Consider the following 16656-nt stretch of genomic DNA (forward strand, 5'->3'; position numbering starts at 1 on the left):
CCTTGTGTTTTTTTCAACAAAATTGCCTTAAATTTTTATTAGCAAGAAAAATATATAGGAAATATCTATGTTTCAAAGGACGAAAAAGACAAAAAATATGTCTAAGGAAGCATCATATATGAGTTGTTTTCTTTCACTAAAGGAGATAGGTCTTTAAATATTACATTCTGGGGAACCATTTATATTTTCTATTTTGTTAGTGCAATAAAAAAAGAACAAGATCCTGATAGTTACATCACTTTATTTTCACGAGGCTCCCTAACTTAGCAAGCCCTTTTAGTGACTAAGCATGGAGGTGATTGAGCAGACTGCTGGCATGAAGGTGACCCAGGGTCTGGAGGAATTTCAAGGCTCCGTCTCATGGGCAACTGGAGACAACGAAGATTGCCGTGTTAACGTAACTGATATTCAAGCGAGTAGGTATATTCACAGCTTTTACAAGGGTATTATGGGCTGTTATACTGTAGAAGAATTCAGCCTGAGAGAGTAGAATGTTGTTTTCAGGAGATACAGGCAGCCCAGATTTACATGAGGTCCATACATAAATAAATAAATAAGGTCCAAAGCAGCCCAGATTCCTGAAGCCAATGCATGAGTTCGTCATGTATATACTGTATTCCGTATTTTATGTTTCAACACCCTCTGCAAACATCACATGCAGGCTGCATACATTGAGTCTGATTTCCCTGGCTGATTGTATTTCCTCTTGGTAGTAAATCAGACACTTAGGGAGTTATTTTTTTTTCGTATGAGGCTACATCACATTGAAATGACTAAGACTATCAAGTCACATCAGAGCAAATCAGCAGAACACAGAGGCTCTGGGAGTACAGGTAAAATACGGAAAAGATCAGGCTGTGCTCCTTTCTAATCTGGTTTTTTCACTCTGTCCTTCTCTGTGTCTGTCATAGTGTACTGCGCAAGATTAACGTTAAATAAATAGGTTTTGGACTGATTGAATAGATATTAAACAAATTCATGAAGAATGAAGGAATGAATAAATACATGAATAAATCCTTCCTTCTGTGTGGATGCAACCCTGGAAATCATAATTTTGATGCATAAGAAATATAACACGCTGAAGGAAAGATCTTATTGAACCTAGGATGGCTTCATATGTATGAGGTATGGAATAGACCAATTTTCCTTTCTGTCATTCAAATTTCTATTCGATCCATGTAGGTCTTATTGGCAAGCTAAGATCCTATCAATATAACTGTTAAGTTGATCAACAGCATTATTAAAATGTCAGTATTGATATACATTGTAATGAAGGACAGGTACCATAAAGGACAGGCAAGCTTTATTCATAAAAACTTGAAGTCCCTTGGAAATGTTAGGGAAATGTGTATGTGTGTGTGTGTGTGTGGTGTGTGTGTGTTTACACAGACACCAAACTTCAAATTGGGAAAATAGCTGCCTTGGCCCTTTTTTGGCTTAAACAGGTCAGTGTTTAAAAAGTGGTTTCTAAATGCTCACATCTGAATTATTCTCACGAATGCGTGCATCCCAGAAACAGTCCAATAAGCCTGCTACATAGGGACCTTATGCGGTTGTGTATTTTGTTGAAATATTTTAACAACTAAGTCACACGGAAATATTCTGTGGGATTTATTGTTAACAAACATTTACATAAACAGCAAATGAAAAAAATCAAGGTTTAAAGTGAGCAGATTCATATTTACAGTGTGATTTTTAAGGATTGTCTATATTCAAATTTTATTTTCGTGAACGCTTATATTCTAAGAGCAGTACAATTAGCCTATTACGTAGGGCCCTAATCTTGTTAGTATAGTGTTGTTGAAATACTTTCTTCAGCTTTTGCCTTAACAAATCCAAAGATGGAAGATGATGACTATCTGGAATATTCAACATGATGTGAAAAAATTCATTCCACATATCCAAATGAGGAAGCCTGAAAAAGACAAAGCATAGATAATGGCTAAAATGTAGCCTTCAATATGCAGGATAACCCCACCCCTGCATCTGACTTCCACAGGCTTGGACAGTTGAGTATAACAACTCTCACCTAAACACAATACAATGCAGCAAGTATGGAAACACGATATCTATTACACATGACAGAGATTCAAGACCCAATTAAATGTCTTATGCATCTTGTTCCGAAAAACAATATAAGTAATCTTTTAGCAATACTGCAAGTCAAAAAATTTTCTCTCTCTCTCTTTAAATAAAAACCCAAACTATCTGCTTCTGGCTAGCCATACATACAATACTGCCAGAATTGGATAATCTGGCCAAATGCTTCTGTCAAGCCTAATTGCACACGCACCAGAACCAGGTAGACAGGCTGGACTGCCCAGGAGAGAGCTCAGAATTAAGAGTTCCAACTACTAAAATTGTTAAAATTAACTGCAGAAACTCCAGAACGTGCAGATAAGGCTTTGGAGAGAAAGTAGAATGTAACGGAATTGTGCTCCAGACAGGAAATGCCATCAGGTCTACTGAGGGTTAACTTCCAGCTCTTCTTCACACTGGTGGTCAGAGATGTAACTATCTGCTCCTTCAATTTTGAGCCAAAGATGGAATAAAGTATTTGCTAAACACGAGGGTTCATTATGCAGAATAAAGAATAGTTGTTATAAGCTTTCCTCGAGGGCCTGAACCTCACCTTATTTATGTACAGTATATGACGTTTCATAAAATTATTGCTATTTTTCTTTTTTTTTTAGTGGGGGCTGGGGGAGATGAGGTTCACAGGAATCCCATCTTATGTTTCTCAAAAAGATATAAACATATGTAAAAGTCCATTAGGCTGTACACTTAAGATGAGTGTACTTTTCTGCATGTTTTTATGCCTCAAAAAAGAAAGTATAAGTGATATAATGAATATGCAGGTACCAAAAACTCAGCTTAAACAAAACATTCCAACAGTGTGTTCACACGTTGTGTTAGGAGAGCTGTCCATGTTGACAGGAAGAACTCTTGCCTAATCATGAATTTTCACTGTGATTTGTATATAAAAAAAAAAAAAAAAAAAATCTTTGAGAAGCTCAAGTAACACAGGGCTAGGACTGTCCTGTGAGAGAGAGCTATTCGTATTACTTTATAATTTATGAAGCACTTTCACACACACTATTTCCTTTGCTTCTTACAAATATCTGACAAAAACAGGATCAGTATTTCCACAGACGAAAAAAAAAAAAAAAAAAAAACAAGTGAAAACCTGAGGGCTAGTGACATTAGGTAATTAGGGGTGGAAACCTTTGCATGTGTACAGGATGTCAACCACTTGGCCAGGAGCTTTCAGTGAGAACATCAGCTGCCCCAGTGGGGAGACAGAAGTGGTAAAGCTATGCAGCTTGCTCCCTGTGCCCAGTGCCCAGGACTGTCCTGTCACCATACTGCCCAAGGCATAGGATTTCCATGCGGTGACAGAGATCCTTTTTTTTTTTTTTTTTGCCAGATGGAACCTAACATTCTGCTATAGTTACTCTCTTTTCACTACAGCACCAACGCTAATACCCACCTTCTAAAAAGACCTTCAGGCTTACACTCGCCTCCTTCATTTTTCACTTTCATGTAAGTGCCAAAGAGCATGCAATATACTGTTGCAGCAACCCCAAAGTAATCAATCTATGAAGAAGACAGAGGTATATATGACTTAAATAGTAATTTACACATGACTATATGAAGATGCCTGTCTAACTTAGGCAGCAAGTTAAATACTCACAGGATTTTACTTTTAAAACATTTTGGAAGGCATTTGTTCAACCACCCCACTAACATGTCTTACTGAATATCTAGGCTTTGCCAGAGGCTTCCACGGATAGCAGATGACCCTCCACCTCCTAAGGTAGTCTCTTGGAAAGCTCTGCCCTCGTGAGCTACCACGTCCCTCTCAAGTCCTTCATTCTGTCACACGGGGCAAACACAACACTCTAAGCCGTCGTCCACAGGGACAGCTTGGAAGTCCTCCCGGCTCACTGCCCTGGGACTCTGGCTGTCGTTCTCTAACTTGCCCCCATGGCCTCTTGTTGTGTGACATGTTCATAACTGAAAAGAACACTCCAGTCCCCTCCACATCCAAAGGATGGAAAACGACCATCTCCTAAGGCCTCACTAGCAGTGACAACATACTAGAAACAAGACCCCCACCTCCGCATCTTTGCCCCTTTTACCGTGGGCTCCCGGAAAGACATAGTTCTCACCAGGGAACTTGGCGGTTGGTTTTGTTAACCCAGGTTCAAAACTTTTCATTTATCCCAATTAGCATTCTCCTCCCTGGCCACCTAATATTCTAGTTGGTTGAAAATTCTGCAAACTTCCATTAGAATAATAATGATCCATTTCTTGATTTGACCAGTTGGGAATCTGGCTGTACCATCTATTATAGTGAAACCCACCATCCTGCCTGAGAGCATCCCAGGTATATCCAACATGTGCTCAGCTCTGCCCAGAGTGGGCATGCGCGTCTCCCTGTTATCCCTGGTTTAGGAAATCGGGCTGGCCTACCTTGACCTCAATAAACCAAGCTGTCTCTCTGCTGCATGACTTCCTTTCTGAAGGGTTCACTAATCATTAAATACCCTTCTCGATGATCAAACACCACAGAATATATCTGCTCCCCTTTCCTGATAATAGGATCTACAATGGACTAATAAGAAAGTAGAGTATTTTTCAGGAATAGAATTCTATCCCTGCCATGTCGGCCTTAGGCTCATCTCTCCTTCAACTGCTCCTCAAGAGACCACCTCAAACTACCTAGATCCCCAAATTCATTTTGAAAATCTGATGAGTGCAACACAGAAAAATATTTCCAAGTCCCTCCCTTTAGTTTTATACCTGGTAGTTCCACGGTTTGTTGCTGAGCATCTCAACACACTGAAAACCAGATGTTTCACACTTTGCTGTGAATATAGTTCCTTTTGGAAAAAGCTTCATATCTATACTCTGACCCAGGTCAATCAGTGCCAAGCCAGCAGATAAATCATCTTCATCATCCTGTTCCAAAAATCTGTATTAAACACAAACAAAGCCGGGCTGCATTAGCACAAATGATGAAAGGCTGCTATGGAAACAGGAAGAGAAGAACCCTGTTAAAAGCATAACACTTGCCCGTTTCCAAGTATGAAATTGTCTGGCTTAATGTCTCCATGAATGATTTCACAGTCATGCACTTGCTCAATCATGTAAAGCATTCTCATAGCAAAAGAGATGACAAGACCTTGAGGCATCACTTTCTCGGGGGTATTTTTATAGAGGTTAATGGCATTCTAGGAACAATGGAAAGTAGAATCCTGAGTTAGCTGCACAAGATTAATAAAATTTCAAATTGAGAGCTTTGCCCCTGCCCACCACTTCACAAAAGCCCCAACCACAAAAGTACGTGCAAGGTACAAGCCAAAAATGCATTTTAAATTAATGTGCTCATCACAAAAATGAATACTTACTAATAATGTTCCATAGCTGTAGAGCTCTCCTACTAATACACTGCCGTTCTGGAAGAAGTGGGCAGAATAGAACTTCATAAACATGTGTTGCATCGTTGGCTTTAGTCTTTCCATCAACTGGGTCCCAATGTAGAATTCCCAGGGGTTGGCAGGCTTCTGGACCTGCAAATCAGGTGTGTGAAATTCATATCCAGTCTCACATTCTGAAAAATGATAGCAATCAAGCAACCTCTATCCCAATAAAGATGTGGTGTTGACAGTGATAACAAGCTATGAACTGTTGCTGCAATGTGGGACTTGCTGCAAGACAATCCTGGTGGGAAAAAAATTCTAAATCCTTTGTAGTTTTTGTTTTTTAATTGCCAACTATAGACATTAATAAAAACACCACTATCTTAAAGAAAAAAAATGATTGGCAAACTGAAGGTCTAAAATTCATATCATACAAAAAACAACTCAGGTCATTTACCTTTAAAACAAATTTCTGTTTATTTTTAGCATCATTCACATCTCCCTGGGTAGCTTCGTACACCTGGGCAAAGGCTCCTTCTCCGAGAAGGTGATGGACGTTGACCAGCTTAGAACCTTAGAAGATAATTGAAAATTTTAATTTATGTAAGCCTTTTATTTTAAATAGTTTTCAATTTACAGAGAAGTTATGAGAGTAGAGTTTTCTGTATATTTTTGCATCCACTGTCTGCAATTGTTAACTCTTATATAACCATGGTATATTGTCACAAATAATCAATCAACCAAAGTATTATGCTCCTATTAACTAAACTCTACATCTTACTCACATTTCCCTAGTTTTTGCCTATGTTCTAGGATACATTATGTTTAGTCATTATGTCCACTTAGCCTCTTCTGGGCTGTGAGTTTCTCAGATGTTCCTTGTTTTTGATGACCTTAACAGTTCCAAAGAGTACTGGTCAGGTATGCTGTAGAATGGCCCTCAAATTGGGTTCATTTGACATGTTTCTTTTTTTTTTTTTTTTAATTCTTTTTTTTGAGACGGAGTCTCGCTCTGTCGCCCAGGGTGGAGTGCAGTGGCCGGATCTCGGCTCACAGCAAGCTCCGCCTCCCGGGTTCACGCCATTCTCCTGCCTTAGCCTCCCGAGTAGCTGGGACTACAGACGCCCGCCACCTCGCCCGGCTAGTTTTTTCTGTATTTTTTAGTAGAGACGGGGTTTCACCATGTTAGCCAGGATGGTCTCAATCTCCTGACCTCGTGATCCGCCCGTCTCGGCCTCCCAAAGTGCTGGGATTACAGGCTTGAGCCACCGCGCCCGGCCCATTTGACATGTTTCTTGTGGTCACTTTGGAGTTACTGGATTTTGGGGGAAGACCACAGAGGTGAAGTTGTAGTAGTTTTTTGTTTGTTCTTTAAAGACAGGGTCTTGCTGTTGCCCAGTCTGGGTTGCCATGGCAAGGTAATAGCTCACTCCAGCTTTGACCTCCTGGACCCAAGTGATCCTCCCACCTCAGGCTCCTGAGTAGCCAGGACCACAGGCGTGCACCACCATGCCCAGCTAATTCTTAAATTTGTTGTAGAGATGGGGTCTCACCATGTTGCCTAGGCTTGTCTCAAATTCCTGGCTTCAAGTGATCCTCCTGCCTTGGCCTCCCAAAGTGTTGGGATTACAGGAGTGAGAAAACACACCTAGACTGTACTAGATTTTTTAAATTAAATTAAAAAAAAAGAATTCATATGTTCAAAATCAGATGTAAAGAAGTAGATTTCTGGTTCCTGGTCCAGCATATGAGGAGCTTGGAGTCATCCCTCCACCCTCAGAGTAAGCCAAATGGCTGAAAATCAACACGTCTGAGATCTATTAGAGTACTGAGGTCAAAGGACAATCTGCTTCCTCCAAAATAGGAGAGACAGACAGGTGGACACAGAGAATCACAGCTTGCCAAAGTAGAAGGCCAGGAACAGAAACCACTGCTGGGACCAGTACTGGGGGAGTTATAATGTAAAGAACTGCACATCTCAGACCTTATTTAAGAAGTCCCTAGGGAAACCCAAAGACAACAGGGACAACAAAAATAAAGACACAAAGGGCAATGATAGTCTCTGATATAGTGACAGCAAACTGTAAACACATCCTAACCCTAGACAGATTAAGCATGAAAGCTCACACTAAAGGTCTATTTAATCTCATTTCCTTTTAGCTCATATATTAGGTCTGGCTCTTAACAAAAAATCACAAGGCATAGTAAAAGACAAAAATCGCCAGAGTAAGCATCAGAAATAGACACACATATGGTAGAGATTTTAGAATTATCATACTAGGATTTTGTTGTTTGTGTTTTTAGAGATAGGTTCTCACTGTCACCCAGACTAGAGTGCAATAGCATGAACATAGCCTACTATAGCCTAAAACTCGGTGATCTTCCTGCCTCAGCCTCCCATATAGCTAGGACTGTAGGTGCACACCATTAAGACTGGTTAATCTTTTAATTTTTTGCAGAGACACAGTCTCGCTGTTGCCCAGGCTAGTCTTGAACTCCTGGCCTCAAGTGATCATCCTACCTCAGTCTCCCAAAGTGGTGGGATTATAGGAATGAGCTACCATGCCCGGCCCACACTAGAATTTTTTTTTTGAATTCTAATTGACATGCTAAGGGTTCTAATGAAAAAAGTAGACAGTGTGCAAGAAGAAATGGGTAATATAAGCAGAGAGAAACTGAGAAGCAAAAAAAGGTGCTAGCAATAAAAACCCACTGTAATAGAAATAAAGAATGCCTTGGATTGATTCACCAATACATGGCAGGGAAAAGAATCAGTGAGCTTGAAGATAAGCCAATAAAAACTTCCAAAAATGAAATGCAAAAAAAAAAAAAAAAATATATATATATATATATATATAGAAAGAAAGAGACAGAATAGAGTATTTAAGGAGTGTGGGACAACTACAAAATGTGTAACATGTAGAATGGGAATACCAGAAGGAAGAAGGGAGAAAGGAACAGACAAAAATATTTGAGGCCGGGTGCAGTGGCTCACGCCTGTAATCCCAGCACTTTGGGAGGCCATGATGGGCGGATCACTTGAGGTCAGAAGTTCAAGGCCAACATGATGAAACCCCATCTCTACTAAAAATACAAAAAATTAGCCGGGGATGGTGGCGGGCATCTGTAGTCCCAGCCACTCGGGAGGCTGAGGCAGTAGAATTGCTTGAACCCTGGAGGTGGAGGTTGCAGTGCACTGAGATTGTGCCACTGCACTCTAGCCTGGGCAAAAAGAGCAAAACTCTATCTCCAAAAAAAAAAAAAAAAAATTGAAGCAATAATAGCACAGAATTTTCCAAAATTAATGATAGACACCAAACCACAGATCCAGGAAGCTCAGAGAGCACCAAGCAGGATAAATACTGAAAAATCAACACCTAGGCATACCATATTCAAATTGCAGAAAAAGACACAGAGAAAATATTGAAAGAAGCAAGATAAATAAAACCATCTTACCTATAGAGGAGCAAAGATGAGAATTACACAGGACTTCTCAGAAACCATGCAAGCAAGAAGAGAATGGAGTGAAATATCTAAAGTACTTAGAAATTTGGAATCCACCAATCTAGAATTCTGTATCCAGTAAAATTATCCTTCAAATATGAAGAATAAAAACTTCCTTACACAAGCAAAAAAGATTAGTTGTGATGTATATTGCAAACACTATGGTAACCACTTAAAAATTTTTTTAAAGAAGTATAATTAATATGCTAAGAGAGGCGGCGACAAAATGGAATTATGAAATAACTCAAAATCAGAGAAGGAAGAAAGAGAGTAGAAGACAAAGAACAAGGGCAAGGAATAGAAAAATATGGTGACAATCCAATTATATCAACAATCACTTTAAATATCAATGGTCTAAATATACCAATCAAAACAAAGACATACTTTAAATACCAAGACAGATGAAAAGTAAAGGGGTAAGGCCGGGCACAGTGGCTCACACTTGTAATCCCAGCATTTTGGGAGGCCAAGGAAGGTGGATCACCTGAGGTCAGGAGTTTGAGACCAGCCTGACCAATATGATGAAACCCCATCTCTAAAAAAAAATACAAAAATTCGCTGGGTGTGGTTGTGTGCACCTGTAGTCCCAGCTACTCAGGAGGCTGAGACAGGAGAATCACTTGAACCCAGAAGGCAGAGGTTGCAGTGAACCAAGATCATGGCACTGCACTCCAGCCTGGGTGATAGAGCGAGATACCTTCTCAAAAAAAAAAAAAAAAAAGTGCAGGGATAGAAAAAGATATACTATGCTAACACTAACAAAAGAAAGTGTAATAATAGCTATATTCATTTCTGACAGAGCAGACTTCAGAGCAAAACAATTACCAGCATAGAAAAGGGCATTACGTGTGTGTGTGTGTATATATAAGACAAGGTCTTGCTATATTCCCTGGCTAATCTGAACTCCTGTGCTCAAGTGATCCTCCAGCCTCAACCTCCCAAGTAGCTGGGACTTAGAGGTACATGTCGCCATGCCTGGTTAATTTTCTAAAAAATTTTTTGTAGAGATGAGGCCTTACTGCATTGCCCAGACTTGTCTCAAACTCCTGGCCTCAGTTGATCCTATTGCCTTGGCCTCCCAAAGTGCTGGATTACAGGTGTGAGTCACTGTGCCTGGCCTGTATTATATAATGTTAAAGGGATTAATTCTCCAAGAAGACATAATGTGTATAAGCCTAACAAGAAAGTAGCAAAATATGTGAGTCAAAAGTTACCAAAAACTAATAGAACTGCAAGGAGAAAAAGATGAATTCACTATTATAGTTGGAGACTTCAACACCCTTCCATCAGAAATGGACAGATCAACTGGGTGTGGTGGCTCACACCTGTAATCCCAGCACTTTGGGAGGCTAAGACAGAAAGATTGATTGAGGTCAGTAGTTGGAGACCTGGGCAACATAGCGAGAACCCTATCTCTGCCAAAAAAAAAAAAAAAAAAAAAAAGAGCTGCATGTTGTGGTGCATGACTGTAGTCCTAACTACTCAGGAAGCTGGGGCCAAAGGACCGCTTGAATCCAGGAGTTTGAGGTTGCAGTGAGCCAAGATTGCGCTACTGCACTCCAGTCTGGATGACAGAGTGATACCCTGTTTCAACAAAGAAAGAAAAGAAAAGAAGGGGAGGGGAGGAGAGCAGAGGGGAGGGGAGGGGAGGGACAGGGAGGGATGAGAAGGGGCAGAAAAAGCAGGCAGGAAACCAGCAGTAAAAACATGGTTGAACTGAATAGTAGCATCAATCAATTGGATCTAATTGACATTTATGGAATACTTCATCTAATAACAGCAGAATATACATTCTTCTCAAGCTCACATGGAATATTCATCAAAATAGATAACATTCTGGGCCATAAAACACATTTTACCAAATTTAAAAGAACAGAAATCATACACAGTATGAAAGACAGTTGTAAAGTCCCCCAAATACTTGGAGATTAAACATACTTCTGAATACCACATTGGTCAAAGAAGTCTCAAGAGAAATTTAAAAATATGTTGAACCAAATGAAAATGCAAATACAATTTACCAAAATTTGTGGGATGCAGTAAAGGAAAATTTGTAGCACTAAATACATACATTAGAAAAGAAGATCTAAAAATCAATGAGATTCTACCTTAAGAAACTAGAAAAAAGAGCAAATTAAAACTAAAGTAAGCAGAATAAAAGAAAGAAACATTACAGTAGAAATCAACCGTGGAATGCCATATCCACAAATGAGAACTGAGATGAAATGAACAAATTCCTTGAAAGACGCAATCTACCAAAGCTCACAAAAGAGACATAGATAATCTGAACAGTCTTATAGTTGTTAAAGAAAAGGAATCAGTAACTGATAACCTTCCAAAACGGGAAGCACTAGGCTCAGATGGGTTCACTAGTGAATTCTATCAAACATTTGAGGAAGAAATTGTATCAATTCTCAACAATCTCTTGCAGATGAAAGAAGCAGAGGGAATACTTCCTATCTCATTCTAAGGGGCTCTAAGGGGCCAGCATTTCCCTGACACCAAGACCAGATAAAGATCTTACAGGAAAGGAATACTATAGACCAGTTACCTCTCATGAACATGGATACAAACATCTTCAGCAAAATATTAGTAAATCCAATCCAACAATGTATAAAAAGAATTGTAAGTAAATCCAATCCAACAACACATAAAAAGAATTATACACTATGACAGCCAAGTGCAATTTATCCCAGGTATACAAGGCTAGTTCAACACTTAATTAATTAGTTAATTTCAATTAATGAAATCCATCACATCAACAAAGAATCATATAATCATATCAATAAATGCAGAAAATATTGAAAGGAGCATGAAAATAAAATCCAACACCCACTTATGATTAAAAAAAAAAAAAAACCCTCTCAGCAAACTAGGAATAGATACTTTCTGACAAAGAACATGTACAAAAAACCTGCAGCTAAAATCATATTTATAGGTAATAAACTATGTAGATGCTTTCGCCTTAAGATCAGGAACAAGGCAACAATAAGAAACCAACCAACCAATTAGAAAATGGACAAAAGATCTGGATAGACATCTCACTGAAGAAGATATACTGATGGCAAATAAGCATATGAAAAAATATTCAACACCATATGTCTTCAGGGAATTGAAACTTATAACAAGATTGAGATATCACTATTCACCTATCAGAATGGCTAAAACCCAAAACACTGACAACCACCTAATGAGGGCAAGACTGGGGAATAGGAGCTCTCATTCACTGTTGGTGGGAATGCTAAATGGTACAGCCACCTTGGAAGTTTCTTACAAAAGTAAACATACTCTCATCATATAACCCTGCAATTACACTCCTTCGTATTTACCCAAATTATGAGTTGAAAACTTATGTCCACACAAAAACTTGCATACTGATGTTTACAGCAACTTTATTCATAGTTGCCAAAACGTGGAAGTAACCAAGATCTCTTTCATTAGATGAGTGGAAAGGTTTAACTGTGTGGTACATTCATGCAATAAACATTATTCAGTGATTTAAAAAAAAAAAAAGCTATCAGATCACGAAATGACACAGGGGAACCTTAAATGCATATTGCTAAGTAAAAGATGCCAACTGAAAAGGGTACATACTATATGACTCCAACTATATGACATTATGGAAAAGGCAAAACTACACAGACAGCAAAACAATCAGTGATTGCCAGGGGTTGGGGGACAAGGAGGAAGGGATGAATAGGTGAGATACAAGGGATTTTTAGGGTGAGGAAACGATTCCGTGTGATACTGTAATGATGGATACATGTCATTGTACTGCATTCGTCAAACCCCACAGAATATACAACCCAAAGAGTGAACCCTAATGTAAACTAGCACTTTAGTTAATAATGCATCAACATTGGCTTAATTTTAACAAATGTACCACACTCATGCAAGATGTTAATAACAGGAAAATCTGTGTGTGTATATATGGGGAGGTAGGAACATGTACTTTATGCTGGATTTTTCTGTAAGCTTAAAACTTCTCTTAAAAATAAAGTCTATTCATTAAAAAATGTTAAAGGGAATATTGTGAAGTCTTGCTCCCATTGTTTCCCACTCCCACCTACGGCTAACCATTTTAATTGTGGCATATAATACATACGGCTCTGCCCTTTTCATTTACCAGTATGGTATGTTTTGGAACTCATTCCCTATCAGTACAGAGTGAGCTTTCTTGTTCTGTTGCCAATATTACTATAGTATTTTACTACAGAAGTGTATAATAATATCTATGGGAAATCCTTAAAAGTGGATAGCTGGGTTTAAAAGTACATGCATTTTTAATTTTAATAGATATTGGCAAATTGCCCTCTATGAGTTACAGGAGTTACAGTCCCAACAGCAAGCACAATCCTACAATCATGGCTTAACAAAATGTTCAGTTTAATATTACAGATACAACTCCCTATTGGAGGTGGGGGGGCAAATAGGAGAATCTCACACACATACAAACACAAGTTACCACCAACTTCTCATAGACAAACAAGAATTTAAAGTTATATTATCCAAATAATTCTTACCCAATTGAAATTCAGTCTTGGGTTTGATGGCTGGAAGTTTACATTGCCATTCAAAAGTATTTGGGTAGGAACTCACTGGTTTAGAAAGCCCAGATAAAAGTTTGAAAATCAGCTTATCATCCCATGGGTTCCCAACAATGAAGTCTTAAAGGAATGAGAACAAAAAAAAAAAAAAAAAAAGGAACATGAATTGAGAACTCAAGAACTTTACCAAATAAATTGTAGACAAAGTGAGTAGAGATATTTACTAAATAAGCTTTCAAAGCCTTATACTTTTAAGAGCATTGATTCAAAATTAAAAACTATTTTTAAAAATCAAAATTGGTAGCTCTGCAGTTTATTATTTGCCATTTTATATCTACAAATTTGGATCAATATTCAGTTGTGACAAAGGGAATCAACTCTAGGTGCATTTTCTCCACTCAACTAAATGGCTAGATTCTATCTTTAACACAATTGGGGATACATGTCTTAAGGGCAGATGTGGACATTAGTTACTTCTAATGTGCTCAGATAAACACATATTATTGAATTGCTTTTCCACTTATATCCACAAAACTTATACTACCTATCTGCAATTTGCGTATATGAGATATACTTTGGGTCCACAAAAGGGAAATAATTTCTAAAAGTAAGAAAAAGCTTTCTCTCCAACCTGGAATGTTACAAAAAATTATATTAGTGGCAGTTATCAAATACTAATCCAACATGGTTAACACTCACTCAGTGCTAAGCACATGCAGAACACTGTTCTCAGTACTTTATTAATTTAACTGGTTCTTACAATAAGCCTCTAAGGTAGGTACTAGCATCAGCTCAACTCTACAGAAAAGAGGGATACGGAAAATTGAAATGGGCTCGGTCAAGATCACGTGACTACTTAAGTGAGGGAGCTAGAACATAGTCAGTCCATCTCCAGACTCTGTGCTCTTAACCACTATGCCAGACTGTTTATGTGTAACGTGGTGAGGGGGAGGGGGTTCTCTTTAACCTTGAGCCTCAGTTTACTTTTCTGTAAAATATAAAATATAATAGTATTAGATTAAATGCCTTGCACATAGCAGGCTGTCAAATTCTAATTTCCTCTTCCAACAGTAATTTTGATACCTTCTAAAATTAAAATAGATTGATTTGCCCTTCACGTATGCTACTGTTACTCCATTGTGATGCATTATGCAAGTTTTGTCTGAACTCAATGACTCAATGACATTCAAGTCCCACTGTGGGTTTCTTTGATGGGACAGCTTTCCCCACGCTACTGTCCTGATTCAAGGGTATAACAAAGAGTGAGTGTTCGTACTTGGAGCATCAACATTCCCAAGTGAACTCATCTGCATCCGTTCTGCTTGGAGCCCAGCAATAGCCTCTGGTGTATCTTCTGCAGTGGCAGCGTCAGTGTCTGTGAGTCTGCAAGCCTCAACGCCCAACTCTGCCTCACAGGTAAGTACCCCACCTACAGCAGGCTGGCTTGGACGGAGTAACGATGCTGAATACATGTGAGACGAGAAGGCCTGTTCTGGGCTTTTCTCTTGAATTGGACTGGACGTGTGAAAGGAATAAAGAAACCAAAACACCGTATGATTAGAAATCTGTTGGATTCAGTCACATAAAAGTCTCCTTCTCATTCTAGAAATGACATTTCACAATAGCGTCGTTGATTAAAGCATTTTTAGACAAATCTATGAAAATATACAGCTAGTACAATATGAACAGAATTAATAAAATCAAGATATGGTTGTATTAAATAGGCGAGGTAATACATGGGATATTCTTTAGTAGGAAATTTAGTAGGAGTGGCTTTATTTCTCCAAGCTGCATCTATGCGACACTACTATCATCAAGACTGAATATTTAACTTTATTCCAAAAATGGCTCCTTTTATAACATTGAAACAAACAGAAAATGTCAATCACAGTACAACACTCTAGTACACTTCCATGTATACAGTCATGTGCTGCATAATAATTCAGAGAACAGCATGTGCAATGGTGGCCCCATAGGATCATAATGGAGCTGAAAATCTCTGGTCTCCCGGTGATGTCTGATGATCCTGACCCTACGTGTGTAGGTCTCAGCTAATGTGTAAGTTTGTGTGGTCGTTTTTAACAAAAAAAGTTTAAAAAATGAAAAAAAAAATTTTTAAATGCTTATAGAATGATATAAAGAAAAAATATTTTTGTATAGCTGTACAATGTGTTTGTTTTTTAAGCTAAGTGTTATCACTAAAGTCAAAAAGATAAAAGTTTTTAAGTTTTTAAAGTAAAAAAGGCACAGTAAGCTAAGGCTAATTTATTACTGAAGAAAAAGTTTTTTTTTTTTTAACATAAATTTAGTGTAGCCTAACTATAGTGTTTCTAAAGTCTACAGCAGTATACAGTAATGTCCTAGTCCCTCATGTTCACTCACCACTCACTCACTCACTGACTCACCCAGAGCAACTTCAGTCCTGCAAGCTCCATTCATGGGAAGTGCCCTATACAGAACACTATTTTTATCTTTTACACGGTATTTTTACTGTATCTTCTCTATGTTTACATGCACAAATTCTTACGCCACTCAGTGTTCAATACAGTAACATGCTGTACATGTTTGTAGCCTACAAGCCAGAGGTTATACCTTATAGCCTAGGTGTGTAGTAAACTAATCAAACGATCTAAGTTCATGTAAGTACACTCTGATGTTCACATAACAATGAAATTGCCTAAGGACGCATTTCTCAGAATGTATCCCAGTTGTTAAGCAACTGCGTGACTGTATATGGATGTATATGTATACACATATCCATACATGTACACATGCACGCACACACACAGTATACAGTTGATCCTTATTATTCATGGATTTCATATTTGTGAATTCACCTGCATGCTAAAATTTATTGGTAAGCTTCAAATCAATACAGTGATTTTTCAGTCATTTACATATATGCAGAGCGGTGAAAAATTGAGCCACCTAACATACATGTTCTCAGCTAAGGTTGAACAAGGTGACACTCAGCCTTCCTGTTCCAGGTCTCATACTGTAAACAAGCATCCTTTTCGAGCTGTACTTAGTGCCACAATTTTTGTGTCTTTGTGCTTTTTCTTGATGATTTTGGTATTGAAAATGGTCCCAAAGTATAGTGCTGAGGTGCTCTCTAATGTTCTAAGCACTAGAAACCTGTGAAAATGTGTGTATTAGATAAGCTTTATTTAGATGTAAGT

At 38.4% G+C, this 16656-nt stretch overlaps 1 protein-coding gene across 1 annotated transcript in view; it reads right to left on the bottom strand.

Moving 5' to 3' along the window:
- Window positions 1–1598: 1598 nt before the first annotated feature.
- The window catches only part of BUB1 (BUB1 mitotic checkpoint serine/threonine kinase), a 41532-nt gene continuing 26474 nt past the window's right edge, over window positions 1599–16656 (bottom strand). The window contains exons 18-25 of the mRNA XM_008008367.3: window positions 14754–14992; window positions 13454–13597; window positions 5884–5999; window positions 5415–5576; window positions 5080–5237; window positions 4807–4978; window positions 3491–3597; window positions 1599–1915 (exon numbers count right to left, since the gene is read on the bottom strand). Coding sequence (XP_008006558.3) covers window positions 1720–1915; window positions 3491–3597; window positions 4807–4978; window positions 5080–5237; window positions 5415–5576; window positions 5884–5999; window positions 13454–13597; window positions 14754–14992 — 1294 coding nt within the window. The 3' untranslated portion in view covers window positions 1599–1719. The remainder of the gene's footprint in view (window positions 1916–3490; window positions 3598–4806; window positions 4979–5079; window positions 5238–5414; window positions 5577–5883; window positions 6000–13453; window positions 13598–14753; window positions 14993–16656) is intronic.

The sequence above is a fragment of the Chlorocebus sabaeus genome, chromosome 14 (genome assembly GCF_047675955.1).
Source record: "Chlorocebus sabaeus isolate Y175 chromosome 14, mChlSab1.0.hap1, whole genome shotgun sequence".
Taxonomy (NCBI): Eukaryota; Metazoa; Chordata; class Mammalia; order Primates; family Cercopithecidae; genus Chlorocebus; species Chlorocebus sabaeus.